Source organism: Falco punctatus, assembly GCF_963210335.1.
Source record: "Falco punctatus genome assembly, chromosome: 9".
Lineage (NCBI taxonomy): Eukaryota > Metazoa > Chordata > Aves > Falconiformes > Falconidae > Falco > Falco punctatus.
Genome location: NC_137589.1, coordinates 26,505,173 through 26,531,667, shown reverse-complemented (window position 1 = coordinate 26,531,667; position 26,495 = coordinate 26,505,173). Strand labels below are relative to the sequence as shown.

Genomic DNA, 26,495 nt, shown 5'->3' with positions numbered 1-26,495 from the left:
TGCTTTTAAAATAAAGTTTAAGGCCTGAGAAAAAATCAAGTTCATGTGGGCTAGAATCTTCCTTCCTGATTAAAATATGAACTCTTGTTCAAAATATGTACTCTTGTACAAATTCCAAAGGAGAAAACCAAAACCATGTAGCTGACAAAGTATGTTGTTTTGATGCTTCTGTTTCAACTTTGTATAATTCTCCTCCTCTCCCCCCTCCCCCCCAAATAATAATAAAAAAATTAAAACAATATTAAAATCCTAAGAGCATTCAAGAAAACCACTACATGTCTGGGCCCATTAGAATATCTTCAGTAAATGAAGCCCATAGACTAGTTCAGTTTTCCCAAACCTTCAGAAGCCAGAAGAGGCTTCAGGCAAGGCATTGACCTCAAGGGAAGATAATCTGTGATTTTACATGGAAACGGCTATTCCCATGTCAGTATCTTTGTAGAGAGACTATCCAAATAAGATTTTCTCAGTTACTAGGTGCCTGGGTTTGAAGTATAAATGAGCTGTGACTCAACAGCAGTTCAAGTTACACACTTAAGTGGGTAGTACAAGTGATCTCCGGAGCTGAATTTTCCCCAACAGCCCAGCCCTTCTGTCTTTGATTTCCCATTGCCTTTTTCTGTAACCCTTTCTTTTGCCTCCTGACAACTCGCCTGGTTGTGTGTGGGGTATGAAAAAGAATGTTTGCACAAGGTCTTACTTCAACACCTGTACTTCTAAGAGGACTGGGTTGTAACTTTGAAGTTATGTGACTGAAAATACTGTTCCGCCCAATAAGATAAATAATTGCCTCAAGTCACTACAGGATTTAAGCCACTAATTTTGTTTTTAAACTCCTGACATAGCAACCAAGGACAAACTGGCCTGTCTCAGTCAAGTACATATAACATAGATTTCATAAACATGACAGAAAAAATAGTAATTTAGACTCTTATTGGGGCAACAGTGGGAATGGTTTTGAGCCAGTGTCCTTCAACCTAGCACAGATAGCCAAGTGAATAAATGTTAAACCTATTCAGCCATGAACTTTACAATTCTGTATGGAAAACTAATATGCCATACTACGTTCATTAAAAAGAAAACTTTTTTTCTGGCAAATTAACACAGAAACCTTGTCATGGAGCTGGCTGAACTGTATGAAAGATCTTGATATAAAAAAGGAGGAGATTATAGATAAAGATCACAAAGAAATAATCAACAATCATAGTATTATATTAGAACATAAAGGTAACAGATTTTTTAAAAACTTTTCCCAAAATCTTGACACAAAAAATGTTTTATATAATACCGTAAAGAAGAGGTTTATTATAAAGGTATTTTCCACTGGGGACAACATGTTAGGAACTTCATATCCTGCATAACTAAATCTGTTTTCTTGCCGTTAATAGTTGTTTTGTTTTAGTTTTTATGAAATTACATATCCAGTCACCTATACTGATTGAAGCATCGTCTGTGATCATAGCACTGCAATTCAAACCTTAATTCACTGAAGATGCTAAAACAAGGGTTACTAAGTAGTAATTTGGAGTACTTGTGCAATGAGATGCAGTGCCCATTTCCAGTAAGCCACTGATCAGAGCAGAGGCTGATCCATGTTTCCCAGCATCTGAAAGCAGCCTAGTAGTGTACAGGAGATGAGCAGGTGGTTCTAGGTAGCTCTGTAGGATAACTGATCAGGCACATTCCCCAGCTTTAGGTTCTCTTCCCAGAGTAAGGACAGACACACTTACAAGGTGACAAAAGAAGTCTTGTCTGTTACTGCCCAAGATTCTGAGACAGTGACTCTGGGTAAGTTTGCATGTCTTACTTATGATAGATTGTGCTATCACATAGTTTTCTGAATTTGGGAAAATACTCACAAATTTAAGTAATTCATTAACTTTGTATATATAACAGGACACTGTATTTTGACTTAGATGCTGCAATTTCCATGATGTCATTTAAACACTAGAATTTTAATACGTTACTTCGAAAAGTCCCACAATATGCTTTCTAGGAGCATTGTTTGGAAAGCTCCAGAAACAGATAATCTTCTTGCTACAGAATTGAGGAACTATAGGAAAATACACTTTCTCAGAACACTGATCTTTGCTATTACTCATAGCACAAGAGAAGACAGTAAGTTACATACTGCTCAATCAATTACCTTCAACTTCTCCTCCAGAAGAAGCAATTTTTGAGAGACTTAAATATGTTGTTCCTACTACATCATTTTTTGTAAGACGATCCCTACAAAAAGAAAAAAAAGAAAGATTTTATTTAAATATAATGCTGGTCATCCTACACAGAAGCAAGCTATCAGTGACTAAATGCACTCCAGGACTATATACACATGTTTTCTATCACCTGGAATGCTTTAATATTACTGACACAGATGGAAATGTCTAGTTACAAGAGTGGGCTGTGTCATGAAGAAGTCACCTGACTTTTACACTATCACCTAAATAATGATAGTGCCGACCCCACAAAATTAACAATACTCCCATGTTTCACTGATCAAGTCTCTTGTAAAGAGACCATAAAGATAGATACTTAAACACTAGCTTAAATACTCTCATGGACTGTAAAAATACCTGACATCTATAGAACCAGACTTTTCTTCACTTAATATAAATTTACCTTTTCTAGAACTCTGATTAAAATTCATAACTCACCAGTCAACAACTGCAAGTTTTATTTTCTCACACATCGAGGGAAACTGAAAAAAAGGCAAAGCAATTAAATAATCCATTACTTATTTCACCTCTGTTATGTTAATGCTCTGTGTTCCAAAAGGATGGCTGTTTTCTACAGAAACAAGACAAAAGAAATCTGACCTTGATTTGAAGATAAATAATTTGATTCCACTCTGGATTAGCATTTTTCTCGATTATATTTGTGCAAACCTGCAAAAAATGAAATCAACTATACAGCACATCAAAGATAAAACAGACAAAAAACCCCATATACTAGCCATGATTTAGGATGAATCATACTGTTTGGTAAGGTGAGGGGTAGTAGTTAATGATGAATCCTGAGTAGTTTATGCTGCAATGAGCCATTACTTTTCAGTTGGTAAATACTGCTAAACTGATCTGCATATGCAGCATTAATGACTACTGGAGAGAAAAAAAAATTTTGAAACCATGTTTAAACCTGCGACTGCAGTTACCCTACTTGTTATTTCCACTAGCTACAATTTAATGTGCTTTCACGCTTGTACTGATATCTTATCACAGCAGGGAATTGATATGAAGAAATGACTTGATTCCAGCTTGCTTTATGCAGATTTCAGAGTAGATGAAGAATATATTCTATAGTTTGCTAGTCACGTCTACTGAAAATCCTCTACAGTACTGGGTGTGACAACCTGACTATATAACATCATAAAGGACTGATATTTTTCTTCTTACAAAAAGAAATATAATAAATTGGCTAGCAATGAATATAGGTTGTGCAACTGTGCTTCAGCTCAAATTTGGTATTCTAAGGAACACATTAGTAATAAAATGTACAAATGCCGTTAACCTGTCCAAAAAGATCTGTACCATCAGTTACAAAAAGCACTCAGGAAGAACCTGTAGGCAAGCAATCTGGCATGCATCAGTTCCTAGCATTAGTCATACATTCCTTTTATTAGTCATCAGCTTTACACCCATTCTACTGTACCTTGTAGTGTATCCTTATTTTATGCAGTGAACTTTAGGGCTAATCCTTTTTTGATTCCATAATTTCTGTAAACTTAAAAATTTATATTGGCATATGAAATCTGTTCTCAGGACTACAACTGGAATGCAAAGATTTAAATAGTTACTAAATTACCTTTTTGCCAGCAAAAGAAACTTCTACAAATGGATCTACCAGGTTTTTCTTGTCTGCTTCTCCTCCAAATATTTCCTTGACAGTCTGTGCAAAAGCATCGTCCACTGGAGAGGGGTCAAAGAAGAAATTCAGGTTTATGCTTTTCATTATTATTTCATTTTATTGTATTTATTCAGCCAAAATAATAAATTGCCCACAGCAATCCCACCAAAATCAACCAGCTTACAGATCTAGGTACAGAGAAGTCTAATCTGATAAGCAAAATTCTGAACAGTTGCTGGTAAAAATGGAGAATTTAGGCTCAGGAGCAATTTCAAGAATACAAATTTTTGAAATATCACAAGGAGTGCTGATTTGCTTCTGAATTTAGAGACATAGTTGTATTTGAAAAAAGTTATGCATATACCTGTAGACACTGTCATTTGTTGTCACAGATACAGGTGAGAAATTGCACTAAGAAGGGATAAAAAGCCAGCTATATTCTATCAGAAAACACATATGGCATATACTGAGAGAAATAGTCTTTGACTTAGCAATATAGAATTGACAAAAGTAGTATCTCACTAAACAAATTAAGGTCAAACTGCTTACAAGCTCCCCTGCCCTCCAAGGCTGTTTATTTAAGCTTATGGTGCTCAGCTTAAAGCCCACAAACTGCATGCAGCTTTCTGGTTCTAGTTACTAATTTCCCGTGGCCACTCAGGAGCAGGCTGGTGGCAATACAGATTGCCTTGGCCACCACAGCAGCAGCTGACTGATAGCAGTCTGGTGGCCTTTCCCCCACTGCAAAACAGCTGCAGCTATAAGCACCTATGAAGGATTGATGGGAAGAGGAAGGTGCAGCAGGCCATCAGGCTGTACTACTTATCTACCAGGATCTAAATGGCCCTGGAAAAGAGGGCTGCAGGGAACCAGCTGCCCAATAACCTCTCAAAATCGGGCAGGGATTGGGATCCAACAGGAAGCTGACACATGCACTGTATAGTTGAGCTAGACCTGCTCAGAACATCCAGTTTATCTGCTGATCAGCTGTACCTGAATGTTGTTACTTGCATGTAACTTCTGCAATTGCAGAACGGCTAATGAAGATGACTCTTTCCCACTACCAGAAGCCATGTGGCCCACTCAGCAACAAATAAACATTACTAATCTAGTGGGTAACATTAAATTATCCATTACATGAATTAATGTACTTACTGAGCATTACCAAAAGACTTGAAATGGGCTACGAGAGCCATTACAGAATTATTGGCTCAGGTAACAATGTAAAACACTCAAGATGTTTTACCTTCTAGGAACGTTTCTGAGCAGCTAACACAAATATTTCTGGTGGTAATCAAAGACACCAATGAGCAAGCAGTAACAAGCAACATACTTTGTGGAATGTCCTCAGCTCTGTAGATTTTGAGAAGGAAAGTGACCCATCGAAGTGCAATTCCAGCAGGTAATAACAGATTGCTCTCCACATCATCACTTTCGTTATCTCTTTCCCTTTTTTCAACCTGTTGGGAGATATAGTGGTACATAGTATCTGGTATATAAGAAAGGCAAAGCAATGTACAGAATTAAGGTGGTAAGTTAAACCGGTGCCCACAACACTCTTCAGGCAGAAGACTTGTCAGTTTCATTAAAAAGAATGAGATTTTATCAAGTTATCAAACCACAAAAATTAATTCTACCTAAATTATTTTACTTAATTTTTATCTCTGAAGCACTTAATTGCAGGATCTGATTATAATCACACTTCTAAAATCACCATCATCTGATGATGATTTTGGCACTCGTACAATGCCATACTTCATGCAATTTCCATACTCATCTCAAGATGAATATTGAAGTAAGACATCTCACTGCAATTAGGAAATGCGTACAACTCTGATATAATTTACCAGAACTTACTGCTTCCTCCTTTCAAAATAAAGGACGACATAAAAGATTTCACCACAAATAACTAGACATATGCTTGTGATTTCAAGAATCATGAGGATAGCAGAATGGCAGAGTTAACATGGAACAAGGAGATCTGTGGTTCTGGGGACCATGTTACATTTAACTAAGGAGCAGCAGTATGCAAAAATCTCAGGCAGGAAGAACAGCAGAACTTAAACTACAGACAATGGTCAAGTAAGGAAAACATCACAGAGAAAAGGGCCTGTTTCTGCCTTAATAGAACAGCAGACAGTTAACGACTAGATTGTTAAAACTACCTACTGCTTTCATATGCATCAAATTACTTGTGCCTAACTTGTCATTACTGATGGGTCTGATTTTCATCTGGCAAATATTTGAAGCTTTCTGGTACTTAGGTTTCTCTGTGGGCTTGTCTACATTATGTAGCAGCGGAGACATTCCTGACTTAGTCCTGGAACTGGTATCAATACGTTGCTCAGCCTCATTAGCTATGCTAAGGAGAATTACGTATTAACTGGAATGCAACACCAGGCTAACACATCTCTACTTCTTCCAGGCTGTGAAGAAACATCTACAAATGGTAGATCAACAAAACCAGAGCTTGTCCAGGGATTGCTTTATTGGACAGGATAAAAATACAAGCTTTGAGTTAGCCACTTAATACTGGATGTCCTTGAAACAACTTGTAAACCTTGTCTTACTTTTAAATACTGCACACAGAGAATTATACAGTGTTCAAAAAAACGCTGGGGGCACATGCACAAATCTCTGTGGGGTGGAGAAGGGAAGAAAAACATTTAAATGAAACTTACTGGTGGTTCATCTCCAGTTCCCAGGACAAACATGCTGACTTTCATATACCCTTTAGCTCCTGAATTCGTATCTTCAGGATCACTCAGCAAAAGCCATTTTCTCATGACTGCATGGCCTAAAAAAACACCACCACCCACACCCAACAATATCCATTACCAAATGGTAGAAATAATAAAATAGAAGTCAACAGTTCCAAAAGTATGCTTTATCCTAAACCTAATTATTTTAAATTCTGTCCTAGACAGGTCTCAATAACGCCATTCAAAACAAGAAATGTAGTGGTGTTAAAATGTTGTGGCATACTAATTCAAGGCCATAATTAACAGGCATTTTCTGCATTATTTTTTATGTTAGGTCTTTGATACCAAAATTAACATCCAAATTTTAGGTGCTTGTACTTCATCTTAGAACCACTGAAAGGAGTTATATATTGTTTTTTTTTTTTTTTAAGTTAATACTTAAAGCAGCAATCTCAAATAACTTTTTACTTTAAAAATTTAATGAAATGTTTGAACTTGCAAGTTTCAAGTCAGGACAGAAGCTCTGAAGTAACTGTTACTTACCAGGCTCATCATAAACATAGCCAATGTCAATCTGAAATAAAGACCAAAAGTATTATTTCCGAAAAAAATACCAAAACAGAAAAATGCTAGGGCAACTCCCCTCAAGTTTTTCATGAGTACTACTACATTGCCCTCTTGTCACAAACAAAAGGAAGTTTACATAGGATATTCTTGGGAGGAGAAATAAAAAATGCCTTACATTGAAAAGTGAGGAGTTTTGAACGCATACAGCAACCAGGAGGAAAATGCAAGAAAAGATGCAGCAGAACTAACAGCTGTAGTTACTTTCTTGTTTCCTCAGATCCCCAGCTTTTTCATTTACCAGAGACAGAAGATGGGGTTAGCTTACTGCCTCTTGAATTCCCTGTTTCCCCCACTACTTAATGTTCAGACAGGCTTTTCAGAACTCTTTTGTTTCTACTTCCTGCTCAACATCTCATCCTCCAGTTCCAGAAATGAAGCTTATTTTTTTAATGAATAATTTCCTTTTACAAAGATGATGGAACATTTTTTCCCTTCACTGTCAAATCTGGACAAGATTGCACATATACCACAACTGTATTCATTGTATCAGATTTCAAACATGTTCAGGAGGGTAAGTATGTTTGCACATTGCAATGTGGGTTAGTATTCGTGGCAGGTAAAGTCTGAGAGGGTGACTTTCTAGAGAGAATTACCCTTGGGGTTTTCCTCTGGAATGTGTGCCTGTAGGAACAGAAAGCAGCTGAACAACATGCTGTCACCTGCTTAGTGAATGATCAATCCTCCACAAAGCAATATACCGCTGTCTGAATCACTAGAATTTACACAGATAATAAGCAGCCAGAAGCAAAAGAAACCAGCTTTGTGGCTGAAACTGCTTCATTTAGAGCACTCTTCCATACTTGCATATTTTTGTGAAAAGCTGGTCCAGAGATCTACTGAATTTGTGCAGTACAAAGTAAGCACACAGAAAATACAGCCAACACTGATATTGTAAGCGTTGTAACAGAGGATCCCAGTAGCCGTTACAATTGTCATGTGAATTCTTTCTCTGTATTGCTTTAGCAGCACCTTCAGCAGGCAGATGCCTACCTCCCAATACTGACCATTACAAACACAGACAATCTCATTAATATCATGAAAACCACAGAAATTACTTTAACTAAGAGACTCTTCCAACCATCTCTTTATTTAACAAACTTCTGACCAAAGGAACACCTTTCCACATCACTTGAGAATGTGTATCTTTATGCTGCCAAACATATCACTACTCTACCTATTAGCTACCTACTAAAATTGTCTCTTCAAACCCTACCTCATACCAAATATTCACCTCACCTTTTAAGGAAAAAAATTACCTTTTGGTAAATACTGTTTTTCTCTTAGATGCGAGTTAGAGAACCTGGTATATAAAACATACTATTTTCTTTAACAATAATCTTCTACTGAGATAAGAAAACTGTTTAGTAGTGCTTTGAGCAAATGGTCTCTAGCATGAGAAGCAAGACATCATCAGGTCATTCTCTGGCCCTACGCTAAAGTAGTTTAAATTTAAACATTTGAAACAAGTGTTTAAAAAAATTCTCTCATTTTATTTAATTTAGTCAAGATACGGAAATTGTTTCATACCCACCTTAAATTCTCCCATTAGACAGTCTGCCCGTAGAGAGTAAGAATCATATACCTAAGACGACAGACAAGCTTGAAACAGGAATGTTCCTGAACATCACAGTGAAATGGACAAACAAGGCTATATGCACCCAGCAGCCTTTTGGACATGCAGCAATTTTTCTTACCCGAATGCTAATTGTTTCATCAAGCAACTGCAAAGGAGTCATGTGGACATTGTAGAAAAATATCTGTTAGGGTAAAAACAAACAAAAAACCTATCTCAAAATGACAAACACATAATTATCTGAACAGAATGCAAAAACATTGTTTTAAGAGGCCTGTGAGGCATGCCTGCTACAGTACTTTTACCCTGCCTCCTTGCTGCACACATTCTACGATAATTCAGTGCAAAACAAACCCCCTAAATTTAGTAAATAAACTTAGTACAAAATAGACAGTCACAACTTCCATTTGAATGAATACAGTAGGCACAGCCATGCTCCAGACCTTAAGCACTGCCCTCGCTCTTCACTCTGCACTTCACATTCTCCTCAGGGGAACAACTTGGGGAATTACAAAGGTTGTTAATTTTCCAGGACATTCAATCCTGGTCTAGCCACCTCTGTTGTTGTCAAAAAGGTCTTGTTTAGGACTAGTGGTCATAGCGATTGTAATGATTTGCATCTTTGAAAGTCAAGGCCACAGGAATAAATCTGATTGTTTGACAGCATGAAGAAAAAGAAATGGTTTATTAGTTTATTTGTACTATTAATAGTATATGCCTTATTAAGTTTGGTTTTTGAGCCCACCTATAATCCAGTCAGTACTTTATCCCACAAAAGGGAAGGGTACATACACATGGTCCCTCCTACCCACTTTTAGCCTAGTGTGGATATTGAGACTGCCTAGGAATTGATTCAATACAAGGTGTGACTGGCTTTCTCCCTTCCCTGTATTTCACCACTGCTTCATAAATCTTGACCGCTACCTACAGCTTAGTTCAAGTCTCAAAGTTTTGTAACTTCCTTGGTTTTGCCTGCATGTGTTAAATATGCTTGCTACTCTGTTCCAGAATCTTTTGAAATTTCCACACATGTCCAGATAATGAGACTTATCCCTCAGCACTCTATTAAAGCTTAAACTTTGCAACTTCACTCTTCCAGACATGGGATCATTCTTGTGTCCCTTACACAGCTTTAAATTCTCTCCGGTATTTAAGTGTTTGATGTACCTATCCCTATCTGGATAAAGAAATCTAGTTGTGCTTTTACAAATCACGGGTAGCAAGGCAATGACTCTCCAGATTCTGTGTGGCAGTCACTGACACAAACACTGCACTGAAAGCTCATCTGCACACTCCATAAAGGTTTACAACAATTCCTAATTAATTTCGCTGTGATTTTATATCCTGCATACAACTATTGAAAGTAATTATTATGTCACATGAAAAGAACATATTCCACATGTCTCAGCTGAAGTTTGACTTCCTTCTAGACAGCTTTATCTGCTAAGACTGCCAGTGATGGAGATGTGTTCAGTGACGTGAATACATAAAGAAAGAGACTGGGAACTGCAAAATGCATAGTTAGCCATAAACACCCTTAAATTTTAGCAAATTCTTATTCACTGATCATAGTGAAAGCTGTAGTAACTATTTTTCTACGTTTGATAATATCAACATTTCAGCTACAGTGTTCTTAGCCACTCACTTCATCAAAATATGGGTTGTTTCCTCTTTTGATTCTTGTTCGGTGTGTCTGACCACAAACATGAACTTTGACTACTGGTTTTATGTTATTTCCAGGCAACTGACGACCTTCAATTACTCTAACACGAATCTGAGGAAAAAAAATAAATTCAATTATTTGTATTAATTCATTCCCTATATTATACATCATCCTGGTGGCAACAATTTCTTACCATACCATCAAAAAAGTTAGCCAACAGCTCAACTACCTGGCAGATATAGACCGGAGAGACTTTTCAGAGTTAATTATGAGAGTGAGTATAATTTTACACTTGAATTTTACAAGACAAGTTGGGGATAATTATTTCAGTAGAATTTTTTTTACTTGCTTTTACTACATATTTTTAAAGCTGCTATTGTACTTTGAAATCTATACAACTATAAAATAAATAAGGTTCATCTAGATATACAGTGATAACTGTACAAAATTGAACATCTCTAAAAGGCAAATTGGAAGAACAGTTGAAATACAGACTTTCAAATGAAGACACTAATTATCTCTACAGTGCATTAGATTTGCACAATCTGACATTAAATCATGCTCAGGCTATGTGAAAGAAACAATGTCCCCCCCAGGCAGAAAAAGGGAATATGCAACATTTAATAGATCTATTACCTGGAAATCTTGTGGTTTGTTAGAAAGGATTCTCCGTGTTTTCTTTCCTTTGGCGATGCGTTTAGCTAGCTGGGCTTCCTTTGTGTCACTTGGAACTGTTGGTGTGATACCACCAACTGGACCATCCAAGCCATCCTCATAACCTCCATCATCTTCTCCATCTCACAGAGTTAAAAAAAAAAAAGAAAAGGTGCAATTATAAACAAACAGTACAGCTTGATGTTAAAGTTAACAGCAATAGCAGTCTGATATCCAAGAGTTCTACTAGAATTTCATTATTATCTCGTTTCAACAATTTTTTTGCTAATCACATGCTTCCGACTCCTTTTGAAAGCTAGTAATTTTAGCCTGCTTAAGAACAAATTTGTATCTTAACCAAACTAACTGTAGATCTGTCCCTCTTCAGCATGCAGAGTATCTAATACACTTTTTAGAACACCCGATGGAAGTTTTAGCAAAGTACAGTTCAGCTGTAGTTGTCAAGAGACTCATTCACAATACATCAGAAGCGATTAATTTTATTCCAGTTGAAGCTGTTTCCCAGCAGTAAGACTAGGCTATAGCATGATCTTGGGTTTTACTTTAGAATCCTGAAAAGATAAAGGCATTCAGGGTCTACCATCCAAAATAAAACTCTGAATTCTCTTCCACAGCATTTAGCTGTGGAATAAGTTAAGTTAAAGTTTCTTAGTAAGTCTTTTCGACAGTTCTGAAATCACAATACCTCTGTGGAATACTGCTCTACAACCACATGACACTACAATACTGGATCATACACTCAAATTCCAGTATTGCAAAACAGGATCCGTAAATAGCTAGACCACAAAAGTGTGTCACTCTCTTGTGCTTCCAGCTTCTCTTCTTAACTGAAGGACAGTGACTATGGTGAAATCTACAGGAAGAACAAACTGTGTCTCTGATGGTTAGCATTAACAGAATGTTTTTTATCTTTATGAACTCATTTGCCAACACAGAGTGACGATCACTTTGCATAATGAAGTCCTCAGTGATCCTTGTAAGAGACATATAAAAACACAAGAGACTGACATACCATGTCTTTTATAACCAGAAAACCCCACCTTCAAAACGCTCTCAAAATCCATCTGCCTGGATGGATCCATTAAACTGACTGATCACACCCCCTGACTTTGCACTTAATTTCTGAAAGTCAGCTGTAGCAATCTCAGCTGGGGAGGTGATTTCATTTCATGGGAAATGGATATTTACAATAATTAACTATGGTGTGTTTGATAATTTGCACTGAAATAATTTTCATGCAGTTGCTGGATACTAGCTAAATATCTGCCATGTTTTATTTTACCTGTATTACCTAATAGTTTAAGGACATTTTAAAAAAGATATCAAAATAATCTCAAATACGTCCATTTGTGGTTTTAGCCTTCAAGTCCACATTTCTATAAAATTATTTTGAAATGTAGTAATTTAACAGACAGATTGTGTGTTTATATTACCTATCCTTCAACTCCCCAAGAACACCTCTCTGAAAAGTCAATGGAATTAAAATTTCATGCCAGAAGACTCCTAATCTGAATTTTTTCCTTCTTATGTTATTATCTATCAGCAGATAATGGTCAAACTGATTTATTTCTTCACAAACACATAACATCTGTTATAGAGTCTGGATGTTAGGGTATTCACCTGTCAACTGCAAAAACCTGTTGCTACTTCACAGTTCTTTTAAGAGTCTGGAAAACCAGAGAATCTCAAAAACACTCTCAGCAAAGGCCTAGTTAATATGATATAGAGATAACAAGGGACATTCCCTATTAATCACAATATTTCTTGGGCAAGTCTAATATAAGATACAAGTGTCTTTCAAAACTTACTTATTCGACGGGAAAAAGTTTAATGATTTGAGAAAATATTTTCACAAATCTCCTTGACATTAAAAGTAACAGAATATATTTTTCAAAAAAAAGTGACTTCCCTGCTTTTTTGGTTAGCCCTAGCATTACAGCAGATAACTGCTCTTTCTTTAAGCATTCAAAAACCTTTCTTTCCTAAACATAAACTGTTTTGAAAAGCTTTAAAGCAACATCATTCTTTTGTTACTTCATTCCACTGGAGAAGATAATGTTAAAAAACATTTTAATGTCAGAAAACGTCGATTTTCTTCCTAGCTGTAGTTCTGAATTATCCTTAATTTCTTTAAATTCACTGTCTGGCAATCATGACATGCTGGTTCTGGTTACTTTTTTTTCTGATGAACAGTGCTGCTGAATCACTTTCTTGCCTTATGTTAAATATCTCCATGATCTTTTCACAATAATGTTGTAAGAAAAGACTGAAATACCTTCTTGTGTATTGGTCCCTCCAGGATCATTTGGATTTGCAGGACCAGCTGGTGGCTCATATCCTACTACCAAATCAATTGTTGCCTGTAGAGAAATACACATTTTTTAACACAGCATACAGTATTCACAACAATTGATTTCAAACAGTAAATTCTGCTAACACTGTACATGAACAGTTAACTATTCATGGTCACAGCTCAGCTTATAATAAAATTTCAGCTATTAGTAAATTAATAAACTTATTAAGCTATATATACATACAAACAATAAAGATTATACAATTTGCAGCTAATGGAATAGGCTCTAAAATAGTATCTAACAAATGGAATTGCTGTGTTTATATTTAGAAAAACCTCTCACAATACAAGTATGTAAGATGTTCTACAAATGTTAATTAATTTAGTTCTACATTAACGGTAAACTAGGTGACATCCTAAATTTGCGAACAGAAGAACAAAGGCGGTGAGAAATAACACTATCTGATCAACAACGTAAGTCTGAACCATAAGTAAAATTTCCTGTCTGGCTCTTCTAATTGCTTGTTCATACCTCCATTCTGGAAGAAAAACATGATGTCGTTTTCCACTCTAATTACAAAATTGCCTTTTTTTGTGCTTGACTGTGGTTTTGGATTATTTAACAAACCATTATTCCTAGCTGCAACATTAAGATGAGGAATCAGCACAAAAAGCCCAACCCTATGACCTGCTAACCATGATACTAAACTACAGCTGATGAGACCTTAAGCCCCCTTGTTAAGTGTACTAGAATGCAACATCAAGTGCCTGAACAGCTAGATGCACAAATACAGCAAGGTCCCAGTTCTAGAAACTACTTTATTAACAACTAAGTTAATAACAAGTTAACAACTCTGTTAAATCTAAACACATGCTAAACAAAGTTAAGCAAGTTGTTGTGTAACTTTCTGAATGGAGCTGGCAGTGAACTTCTGAATTATTATGTGCTTTCTAGAATTAGTGCTATGACACAGGTGGATATTAGAAAGAAAACAGCAAAACAGTGCACATGGGACCTCCATCTGGTACTTAGGAAAATGTTCTTTTTCAACATCAGGCTAACCTCCATACATACTCTTTGGCCAATAATATTTATAGCACATATATAGAAATATATAACACACACACAGAAGACGATGTATCTAATTTAAAGGATATTAAACAAACTCAGATGGCATAGACATAACTGTACCTTGTTGTAACATTTCCTCTGTCTGGAGCTTTTGCTACAACATTTACAAAGTAAAAATAACTTGAAAATATTTTTGTTGCACTATTATCCCTGTTGCTGGAGCATTTTGATCATGAATACAGTAAAATAAGGAAATAAAAGCCACTCACTCCAGTTTCTTGTCCCCTTTCATTTAGCAGCGGTATGAGTTTGAAGGGAAAAGATCTGCTTTGGTTACCTACAAGATCCTTAAGTGCTACGGATGCATTGCCAATTAATCTGAAATGAAGTAAAAATCATTATTAGAACGCAAGTATACATCAAACTGAAGTTCCCTTTTGTCTCTCGCTAGTGTCTATCAGTCAACCAAATAACTCCAGCCATGACTTGAAAACCCGACACAAAAAAAGGTCACTGCAAATGTTATCTAAAGATTGTGTACTGTTAATTTGTATTTTCAGTTTCACTGCACTTAAATGTGCTGGCATTCTTTATGGAAGACACAGCTTTAACCTAAAAGATGTTAAACCCCTAAATTTAAATAAATTTTACATGTATTTCTGAAAATAATCTTCTGTGTAACTCAACATGTCACTTGTTTCAGCCGCTGAATTCTCATTGGTAAAGGATGTAATTCTTTCCCTATATAGCTTTGCAAACTCTTCAAATGAGAGGTAATGTGTAAAAGCTAGATATGACAGCTCTTGTACTACACAGAAAGAGACACAAAAAGACAAATACACATCTCTAATGAAAACAATGAAACAGAACAAACGCAATCAACATGTTTACTAGAGGCTTCACAAAATTACTTTTCTTGACCTTATTCTACGCTTTGGAATAGATTCATCTCCTTGCCTCTAAATTCTCAAGAGTGTTTCGATATGGTGCTGGAGAGGCCTACCAAAGGAAGCTGCCCAGGGGATCTGACATAATGTGGTAGACTTTCCTGAGCTACTTCTGCCTACTTTGGGACTGCATCTGCCAACCCTTGTGAAAAAAAGTGAAAATTGCATGCATTTTTAACCTGAGAAACTTTTAGGCTGAGTTTCTAACACTGTGGCATTGGTCTCATGATACCTGGTACTGTGTTTTGTTCCCATACATGTAATAACAGCCTACTCCTATACTGAAGTGGATTACTGGAATAACTGAGATTTTTGCCAATGTAAAAACCCCAAGATAATTTCACCCTGTAAATATTACAAAGAACATGTTTCACAAACAAAATACTAGCTTTGCTGCCAAAGTGGAAAAAGATTTGTACGCTGACACCTTAACTGAGATCCCTTTGAATAGATTACAGTGCTTTTTCATGGAGAAGGTAAGGATGCAAGGGCATTTTTTGACATGAAGCAAGAGCACTATTATAGCTGCTCTCAGGTGCTACGTCAAGAGAACATAATTTACTTTTTGTGAAGTACACTATGACAGGTAAGTATAAAGCATTAATTTCCTGCAAATATACATTTCAGGTATTACACATTGCAACTTCTGTTTAGCTGTGCGCTTTCTGTGTGAATGACCTGTGAGAATTACTTTGGTGCTGTCACCTCCTCAGTCAAATCTGGTTTTCCAGTTCATCTCATGCCTCCAATCTCAGTTTTGTTTTTGAGAAGTTTTGACTCACTACTCAAACCTTTCACTACTGCCCTCCAAATTGCCAAAGCACAGTAATATTCCAGCTACGCCTCCTATATTCATTACACACTGGGGATGGGCTAGATGTGAAAAGCAGTTTAAGATCAGGCCATGCTGCAGAGGAAATACATGAAGGTGTTCTAACCTAAGATGACCACAACTGAAACTCTGATGCCACCTCTAACACCTGCCTCTCCTCCCTTTACTGAACAGACTCCTGGGTTCAGAACTGTAGTCTTGATCCAGTGTCCTTTAAAAATCTATGGAAATATACCTAGTTATTTCAATGAGCATTAGATTCATCCCAGGTACATTTTCACTTTTTACAAACTGTTGCACAGAGCTGGATACTAGCTGACATGCTGACTCCATGAACTTCTCTACTTTTGGGAGCTTAAGAAGCAATTTCTCCTGTTACGCAATCAAAATTTCATTCAACCCACAAAACAAATGTAGATTTGGAACGTCACATATACATGCAGTGGTCTCATTTATCCCTCCAACTGTAGTATTATTTGATATTGTTTATGACCTAATGTAGAAAATATAGACGTTAAACAACAATGTCTACCTAGCTCAGGAAACAACAGCAGATGATCTCTCTCAAACAGAAAAAGGCTTTATTTTTTCCCCTGTGGCTTGAACACTCCAAAACCCGCTGTTATATAGAAGTCAACTAACTGACATTTCACAACGAAGAGAACATTTCCCTCTATATTTGACCAAACCTTTCTATGTAAAGAGCAGGTGTCATGCAGACACTGATATTATTCAACAGTCAAAGAAAAGCAGAAAAGGCTCATTCCATAATGGCTGCAAATCCCAAAGCAGTTAAAGAGAGAAAAATACTGGGTAGCTTAATGCATTTCCCCCTTTATTACATAGCCTTCTAACACATTAATAGCTTTGAAAGCAAGCATAATATAAGCAAATGCAAAACTGTTCCTGCATTTGGAAGGAACAAATGCTTGAATTTCTTTAACACATTACTGAAAGAAACTGACTTCTCATCACTTTTTCCTTCAGCGCAAAATTAATCAAGAAAATGAATTCCAAATATCGTTATTTTCCCCAAATCCTTCAACCATATGCCTTCCCATTTGAGAATAACAGAGAGAAACATACACAGTTTGAGGTATCACAAAAGGGAAAACCCCAACAAGACTACCCAAAACCAGTAAGACAAAATCTGATTCAAGAGAAAGGCAAAGATGATCTTTTCCTACGTACATTAATAGAAAAATTTCTAGACTTGGTATTTTGATTTGATATGAGCTGAAGTGACTTACATTAACTCCAAAAAGAACTTCAGAAGTCTTGCAGCCTCAAATCATCTGGATGACTTTCAGCAACCACACCCTCCTATCTGGTGATACTAACTCAAGAGCAGCTGTTCAACAGTAGTGCTTTTGAAATTTTCCAGCGTAAATTTCCATTTCTACATCCTTATCTGTCCTGTGCAAATGATAACTGTACACACATTTGAATACACAGTAATTTTAAAATTTCTGATCACCTTTGGAAGACTGAAGGGGGAGTCAGTTACATATACTACTTGATTGCTACTAGTTGGCTCTGAAGTCCTTTGTTTCCCTCTCCTTTAACAGGTTGAGCAACAATAGTCTTCAGTCATTTTCCACTCTAGCAAGAGTGAGAAATCTAATGTTCAGCCTATACGCTATCTTAACCTACTTCTGAGCTTTAGCCAAATTCCAAACTTTAGGCAGTTAGTCTTTTGCTTTCCCCAAAGTGGTCCTGTTCAGTGGATTTGGGATGTCTGATTTCTCCCTTAGCAGAACCACAAACTGATGAGGTTGGAAGAGACCACTTGAGATCATCTAGTCCAACCCCTTTGCTCAAAGTCAGCTATAACAGGTTGCCCAGGACCATGTTCAGGCCAGTTTTGGTCATACAGCTACTCAACACCTGAAGTAATATTTTTAAAGGAACAAGGAATGCCCCAAAGTCATCTTTGTCACTTGTACAGGTCTAGAGAAAGCCTAATCTTTGGGCTAAGTCAGGTAAAACCAAGCCAGGGAAGTCAGATAGCAGCAGCTGTTGTGACACCACATCCATTAATGGTTCATTGCTGTTTAATGCTTTGCTGCAAGGTCTGCTACTGTACTCACTTCTGATGTGTAACTAGACCCCCAGTTCTCTGCACAACTACTGTGAAGTTGCTGTGTTCCTCTGAACTCTGAAGACTTTTTACCTTCGTGCAGGATTGCATGCCATCTCCCTCTGAAGTCATGACTTTCAAGGTGATAAGAAGTCCTTTCCTTCCAGCACAGCTGAAAAGACTTTCTGTCACCTACTCATCCTCAAAGGACACTGCTCTTTGCTGGGGCTATTTCAGCTTTCTTCCTCTTGCCTAGGCAGACATTTACCCATTTAATTCCAGATCACACTGGTCTCTTGATGCCATCAAGTGGGATAGTTTCTGCTTTCAGAATAGCTCAATACATCCTCTGATGTTCACTAGCTGCTTTTGTCAGTAGACAGCAGATGAGAATTGTATCTTAACTCTACTTTAAGTACACTTTTGGCCATCCCTAAGACCTGTTATGTAGAGCGCCCAGTCAGCCAGGTCTCAAACTTTGCCAGCTTTGCAGAAGTAAAGCAAAAAACCTGTCCTGCCACAAGCAGTTTAAACATTCTGGTCTACCACTGAATAAGACACCAAAGATAAATGCAAAGTCCACATTTATAAGCATATTTTAAACCACTACAAATATATCTTACTAGTATTAGGTCTGTGATACTTCCCTTCTCTCCCCCCCCCAGTCAAAGGGAAATACTTAGTTTATCAGGGTGAAATCAATCAACCAACTACTGATGACCAACTATTAAATTAATCCATTAGTGCTGTCATTAGCACTTCCTGTTCACTGCCCAAATACCGAGAAGTGAAACTTCACACCCATGCCTGGATCAGGAAATACTAACTCACAATACCAACTATTCCTCCTCCGTTCCTCTGTATGAAGGTAGCAAGTTACACTAAATTCTTTAGCAGATGACATCCTCCAGTTGCTTACATGATACTGATACTAGAAGCCCAGTGATTGTAATCTCCCGAGAGTCAAGCATTTAAATTATTTTGACTTACTTTTAAGGGTTTATTTTGACAGAGGTTTATATTGGTTATTCTCATTAGCAAACTTGATCTCACACTGCAATTATAATTGCTACACCCAACCTTTCTTTCTCAGGGTATATGTTCCAGTATAGATTCTATGTTACAAGAGCCAACACCCGCCTTCTGTTATTCATGCTGTATTTTAAAAATTTTATTGAGTGAACCAACTATTTTTATCTTCTTTAGTTATTTGATACTCCTCTTTGCATGAACAAACTTCAAAAAGAACCAAAGCATGGAACCTATTTTGTACAAGGCAGAAAAACTGAAACCTGAATCTTAACCAGGCTGGATCTTATATACAGTGTACGCAAGGAAAGTCAGCAACTACGCACAGCCACACTGACTCGGAAAAGAATCCACACAAAAGGCTACAGCTGTAGGAGGACTCAAACAATCCAGTAATTCTCTAACTATGGAAAATACTTAAACACGATTAAATAATTTGCTGCACTGTACATTTGTGGCTGCATTTTTCTGCTTGAGAAATGGGTGTGCCCAATCTGTTTTTCCCCTGTGTCGCTAGGTTACTAACCATGCAAAGAACATCGGGAAACACATACTCCCAAAACTCTTTCAAACAGAATGAAAATGACTTCATTTAGACACAACTGTAACTTCCTGTTCACATTTTTTTTCTTAATTTCACAGGGACAACTAAAGTTACAGGGGTTTTTTGTTTGTTTTTAAACTGCATAGAGAGTTGTGTTGAGAGTCTGAAATCTTTCTAACTGTATTAAACATAATAGAAAACAGATGTGTTCTCTTTTCAAACATCGTTATGCTGGAAAATCTAGCTAAGTATGGATCATATGAGTCCTCTCTAGCTTATTCCTACGATGGTCTGTCTGCACACGTCAGTGTGGTCTGCTTTATTAGTCTTTTCCAATGACTGTCTTTTTCAGACATGAATTACAGAAACATGCTAAAGTAATGAGTTACATGTTTTGGCACAAAGTAAAAAGAGTAACATCCACTGTGCTCCTCCTGCATCAGTACAAGAATCGGCTGGATGCCCAGCTATGAAGTTTTTAAGAGCTGTAGCAAAATCATAGGTTATATTGCCATCCTCTGCTGTGTTATTCTAGAGGGGAGTATGGGTTCCATATTCAGTTCTTAGGCACAGCAATGGATGAGGTGTCCAGAACTAGCCAGGAATAACACTGCATGGAGTATCTGTGTATTAGCTAGGAGCTTTGTGAGTGAGCAGCCAGAGAGAGCGAGCTGGGTTGAGAAACACATTGTTCTGCTTCTAGCCTACACTGCAGCAAAGAATGGTGGCAGAATGTTTGAACAAAAGTTCTCTACCTAGAAAATAACAATAGCAATCCTCACTGCTTATTTTCTTCCAGAAGGGAGAAAACAAAGCCAAAGACATGGTGTAGTTTCTTCTCATTGCTCTTTCTCAGGCAACACTGAGCCCTAGATGTACCCTTTACACTCAAAAACTAAATCCCAATTCAATCTAGACTTTAAAGTAAAATATATAAAAACATGAACCTCTAAAGGAAAAATTATAGATTTAGACTCAAATCCCACTTAGCTTAAACACCAGATATACCTTCCAAATTAATGGGTCTACTCACGAATAATGTCAAAAGCACATGGCAAACACCGGGTTTCTGAAATAACGGGCCTTTACCTCTGAAAGACTTCAATCCCATTAACCACATCAAAATTGCATGTAAAAATTAATACAATATTGTCCAGCTCTCACTCCCCTCCCCTCTTTTTTTTTTAAACTGTCATTATAATAGCTTTCAGTAGTAAGGAACTTAGACAGGCATCATACTCCATCTTTCCAATCCTGAATCAGCACGCAAAGCAAGGGAGTGTCATTTGCACACACTTCCACCAAGCATCTTTTCTGAATGCTGCAGCACTCCAGGCATGTATCCAGGCTATATACTTTTCCTTAAGTGTTAAAAGAGGATACTGTGAAAGGATAGCAAAACTATAAGGTAGTCCTAAATCTCTCTCAAACTCAGTAAACAGAATCATTAACTCTACAGAAATACAGCTTATACATGCATGCAAGAATATGTGGGACACTTATTCCACATTCCTTCTTTCATACGCTCCTTTGTCTAAACGTGAATGTTCATTAGTACCAAATCTCTTCTGCTGTTACAGTGCTTTGTGCCTTTAAAGGAAATCCAAGATGACATTTCTTATTATCTTGTTACAGTCAGGAAGCCTACCCATGTGTTTCCCACTCCTCACCCCCTTATCCTGTTTCCCTGCCAACTGCCCTTCCAAACACATCACACACTGCAAACATGTGGTGGTTATTGAGGATTTATTTTCAAAAAGCATTATTTTTGAAAGTGTTGCTCTGTGTTTGGTATGGATTAGACACATTTTTGCACAGCTCCATACAAGGAAGTCACTTTTTCAAAATATTTTACTGGTTTCTTTTTCAATTGTACACAGAATAAGTGGTGGACCACTTCCAGTGCATAAACCCAAGCAAAATGAACAAGCATTTGCACAAGCTGGGTTAAGCGCTACAAATACGTGTCCAGATATTTACAAATATGCTTTGAAATAAACCAAACCCGAGCTCTTGCTTAACTTCGAACCCACATAGAAAGATTTTTAGGGGCTTCAGCCAAGTACCTTCCTTTATTTTCTGATACGTTATAAAATCCACTACAAAATTCTCATTACTGATAAGCTTTTCTGTATCAAGTTCTGGGATTTCCCTGAAGTCAGAGGCATGCAATGTAGTCCTGCTTTACTGACCTACAGGAATCTCAAGAATGAGAGATCTGAGGGCACTGGCTTGACTCACAGTGATTTTGTGACAGAGCTGTTGGATTATTGCAAAATCCTGAATTCAAATGCTGGGGGGAGGCAGAAAGTAGTAAAGAAAAACTAACAATGACAGTGGACTACTATCAATAAATATGAATGTATGCCTATCTCAGTGTAATAAAATATGCAAATCTGCCATAAAAGAAAAAGGAAAGAAGATCATGTGGTATCATACTCCCTTTCAAAATAGCAACAGCCAACACTACCTGGCATCAACAGAAAAAGAAGAGCAAGAGCACAGCAAACAGAGAAATGGATCCTTGTTTAAAATCTAGGACTTTACACAAAGTAGTAGGGAACTGGCACCTCATTTTTTATAAGCTGGGGTTTTTTCTGCACAGATTTTTTTAAAAAAATATCCTCTATGAGTGATGGTTGCCCCAATGAATATATTTACCTTTTTAGACAAAAATCACATTATTTAAGTAGAGAGCCAGCAGATCTTAACCACTGTGGGATAGCTAAAGATTAAACACATTGATGAAGCTTTATCTGTTATGTCTGTTAAGAAAGAACTCCTGACTTTGCCAGAGCTTTTAGTACAAGCATGTTTCAACACAAAATAACACCCCTTATCCCTGCTGTAGATTATCTAAAAGAAAAGCGCTCTGATTAGCTTGCCACCATGCAAGGCCTCATACTTTTCCTGCAATTGATTTTAGGGACCAGGTTCATTTTTGTGACGAGTCATAAAACAAATGGCATGCAGAACACAAGAGGTTGCTAACAATTTCAACCGGTAATTTATGTCATCTTTATTGAAACGATACGCATACATTGCTTTAACATATCTTGTATAGCTCCAATTCTGATATTAAGTTAAAGCTTAAATCCTACAAAACTCCAGATATGGGTGGTTTTCTTTTTTAATCTCTATCATCTTATGTTCAGATCCGCCTCAAACTTGTTAAGAGTCTGCATTATGTATTTGTTTCATCACAAATACAGCAGGAATCTCAAAGTCCAGGTCAAAATGACAAAATGCACCCTCCAGCTTTACTGAAGTTTATATATTATGCTTTTTAATAGAATGTGATTTAATTGAATTCTAGTGTTCCCATATATACCATTTTCATTTTTCACAGCAACAATTTTTGTCAATGGCCAAAAGCCCTAGCAACTCAATTCACAGGAGCAAATCTACTCATTAAAAAAAGTTTGAAAAATAAAAAATTAAAGTTAGTTGAACAAGACACCTTAATTACTTATATATTTAGTCATTACATGTTCCTGTTCTGTAAGAGTATAAACCTAAAAAAAAAGTTTAAATGCCAACATGGACACTTGACAAGTGTTTCAGCACTCTACAACTTTTTATAATGTCGTCTCCTTTCATATAAAGATTGAAGCCTCAGTTCAAGGTACCTCATTTCTCAGTGTCTTCAACAGCAAGATTAAACTAAAAAAGAAAAATATTTTTCAGAAAATCATGCACTCTGTGCATCTTTTCTGCTGTAATTAGTTCATGCATAGAAAAACTACATATATTTTTCATTTTTTAGTTGAAGGAAATCTATTTGTGTGTTGTGTAATATCCTTCAAGGCACACACAGCTATAGTTACTATTTGTTTATCTTCAGTTCTCTAAAATGAGTAATAAAACCTGATTTTGTCAGAACTAAAACTAAGCATCTTACTACTCAAGAAGAAGTTTTTGTCTGAACACTGAGGACTCAACAAACTGCTGCATAAATGACACTTTCCTTTAGCTTCTCACAAATGAAAAAAAAAAGACCCTATGTAAAAAGATCTGCAGATTTAGTTCCCAAGACACTTGATTTTTAGATGCCTGAAAAATGCAGAACCCAATTTTAGGTATACAGGTACTGTTCATACTGCACTAGTTCTAGAATAGGATTCAAGTCTATCAACATGCACTATTGGCACCAACCAAAACAGTGCAGGGGGAAGGAGCCTTGAATTCCTAAAAGTTTGGGACATCATGAAAATAGGTATTTCTGTCTGCTGAAGACCAAAGCTCCAAATCCTTTACTGATAATAGGGGTCTTTGCCTTTAATTTCCAAGAAATGACTATCAGAAAAGGCAATTCTCAGTGGCCTCACCCCCCGTTTTTTATAAGCCTGGAGTCCTGTAAGGAATGGGAAGCTAGATACCCATTTTATTCCTCTGCTGAGGTTATTCAATTTACTTTTCACGGAAGGGTCTCTTAACATCAAACTACGTATGTTATTTTAAAAAACCAACAAACCAAAACAAACCACCAACCACAGAAAAAAATCCTCAATCCATTTTTAAACAATGTTTTAAAAATGTAACCAGAAGAGGAGATAGCATCAGTGTTGCCACTCTTCCACATATGCAATGAGCCTGAGGCTTACAAGATTTGACCAACAATTGCAGACTGATTCATTTCCCTACTCAGTATGAGTGAATTTACTCTGGCATCTGACATCAAAATAAGAGCTCTGCAAGCTTGTGGAAATTAACTTCTGTTTTCAAGATTTTTAACAACCATCCAGAGAACTCAGGATTCACTGGGCCAAGAAGAGTAGGAACATGACATTTCATAGACCCTCACTAGCTAGGACACTCAAAAAAACCAGAAACAAAGATTCCATTCCCAGAACAGTTTTTGTATTTTATCCAACATATTTATCCCGATGACTAAGCCATTCTCCCAGGAGATGAGTTTCAGTCTTCAATCCCTCCAGACAAGATAGGAAACTGAACTTAGGCTTCCCCTCTTCCTAGGCAAGACTTAAGTAAATGATGTATAACAGAGCCTCTTCAGGAGATTTAAAAAGATAGTTAAGAGCTTTAACTGCATTTTGTAATTTTTGGTGGTTTCTGGTAGCTGTGCTCTGAGAACACCAATTAAGAGTTCTTCAGAACTACTGTCTGGACACTTATTATATACAGTCTAGGGAACTGCCCCACACCATTCTGCAAGATGACAACCTGCACCAGGTGTCTGTAGTGGCATAAATCTAGTTACACAAGGACCTTTATTACAAGTAAGCACCAACTGAAATATGGCAGTATTTTCAAATGACAGTCATAGGTGAAGGGATCTAAATTTTACCCAAATTCTGCCTTAAATGCATAAAATGTTGCTTTAATTTTGTTTCAGCATGTCTAAAATTAAGTGTAAAAAGAAAGTTGACACTGTTTCAGAGTAACAATCCAACTGGCGAGGGATGGAAAGTGCACTGGCTTACAGACTACAAGTAGGTATTACATCAGAAACAACTAATTGCATCCATCATTTCTGTCCAGCAATTATCAGTTCCATTTTTTCCCTGGACTTCTCTATTAGACATTGTATTTAATACTGCAGGAAAAAAAAAAATCAAAAAGAACTTACTTGTTTTGTCCAATTGTTTCAAAATCCTTCACAATAATTGTCAGGGAAGATGAATTATCCAGAGCAATTCCTTTCAAGTCAAATTCAAGGATCTGAACAAAAAAAAAAAGTAGCAAAACCAAATTATAATTACAAGTTAAGTGTAAATTAATTAACAGCAGAGTAGCAAATACAACAAAATCATTCAGAAATAGATTTTGCATTTAGTGAGACACAGCCCAGACAAGCTTAAATTTGCAAAAGTAAAATTAAAAATGCTCATAGCACATTCTTGATTCAGTAGTTACTACTAATAATAACAACAGAAAAAGAACTAAATTGTTTAATAGTGGGCCATAACCTCTTTTGCAGTTCCACTTCCTCACACTAACATAAGTATTTTCTTATCATTCATAAGATCTGATACTATTCACCTGCAATACTGGTTGAAGTCAGTTGCTGTTGAATTTAGACAAATATTTGTAGGTTCCCTTTCTTTGTATTCCCAAGCACAAAATATAAGAATAACCTTTACCTTTCATTTCTGGTTGTGAGAAAACAGTACTAAGAAAACCCTTTCCCCAAGAAAAACATTACTGAAAGTGCAAAATAGGACCAGTCCTATAAATAAACCATAAGGAACTTCAATACATGATTCATTTTAATTCTGCAGGGTTTTTTCCTAGTATATAATAAAGGATCCAGGTATGTTCCAATACATGTGACAAAGCAATGGCTGAATATCATTATCTCCAAAGTAAGTGGGAACAAAACTAGGCCACAAACTCACCAGATATCCATCTACTTTCACATAAAAACATTACTTAATGAATTGTAATACACAGCACAGGATGAATCCATTCATCCAAGTTTACTAACACCTATCACTAGTTCTATTCCTAACTGATATTCACAGCTGCAGAAACGGACTTAACTTTACAAGCATTTTGTCTTAAAAAAGACCAAGAATTGAATAAAAAAAATTACCTCATTCCAAACAGGATTAAGTTCACTGTCAATTTTCTTCGTTTTCTTCTTTTCATCTG

The 26,495-nt window shown here is 36.7% G+C and overlaps 1 protein-coding gene across 3 annotated transcripts in view; it reads right to left on the bottom strand.

Moving 5' to 3' along the window:
* The window catches only part of MYOF (myoferlin), a 73,309-nt gene that overhangs the window by 38,626 nt on the left and 8,188 nt on the right, over window positions 1-26,495 (bottom strand). For all 3 annotated transcript variants that reach the window (XR_013930635.1, XM_080403555.1, XM_080403556.1), the window contains exons 2-16: window positions 26,437-26,492; window positions 25,471-25,562; window positions 14,718-14,826; window positions 13,359-13,443; window positions 11,045-11,205; window positions 10,391-10,519; window positions 8,867-8,929; window positions 8,704-8,754; window positions 7,089-7,119; window positions 6,525-6,640; window positions 5,177-5,303; window positions 3,802-3,905; window positions 2,817-2,885; window positions 2,655-2,698; window positions 2,147-2,229 (exon numbers count right to left, since the gene is read on the bottom strand). Coding sequence is in view for 2 of the 3 variants with exons in the window: in XM_080403555.1 (XP_080259681.1) it covers window positions 2,147-2,229; window positions 2,655-2,698; window positions 2,817-2,885; window positions 3,802-3,905; window positions 5,177-5,303; window positions 6,525-6,640; window positions 7,089-7,119; window positions 8,704-8,754; window positions 8,867-8,929; window positions 10,391-10,519; window positions 11,045-11,205; window positions 13,359-13,443; window positions 14,718-14,826; window positions 25,471-25,562; window positions 26,437-26,492 (1,320 nt within the window). In the remaining variant the exon portion in view is untranslated. The remainder of the gene's footprint in view (window positions 1-2,146; window positions 2,230-2,654; window positions 2,699-2,816; window positions 2,886-3,801; window positions 3,906-5,176; window positions 5,304-6,524; window positions 6,641-7,088; window positions 7,120-8,703; window positions 8,755-8,866; window positions 8,930-10,390; window positions 10,520-11,044; window positions 11,206-13,358; window positions 13,444-14,717; window positions 14,827-25,470; window positions 25,563-26,436; window positions 26,493-26,495) is intronic.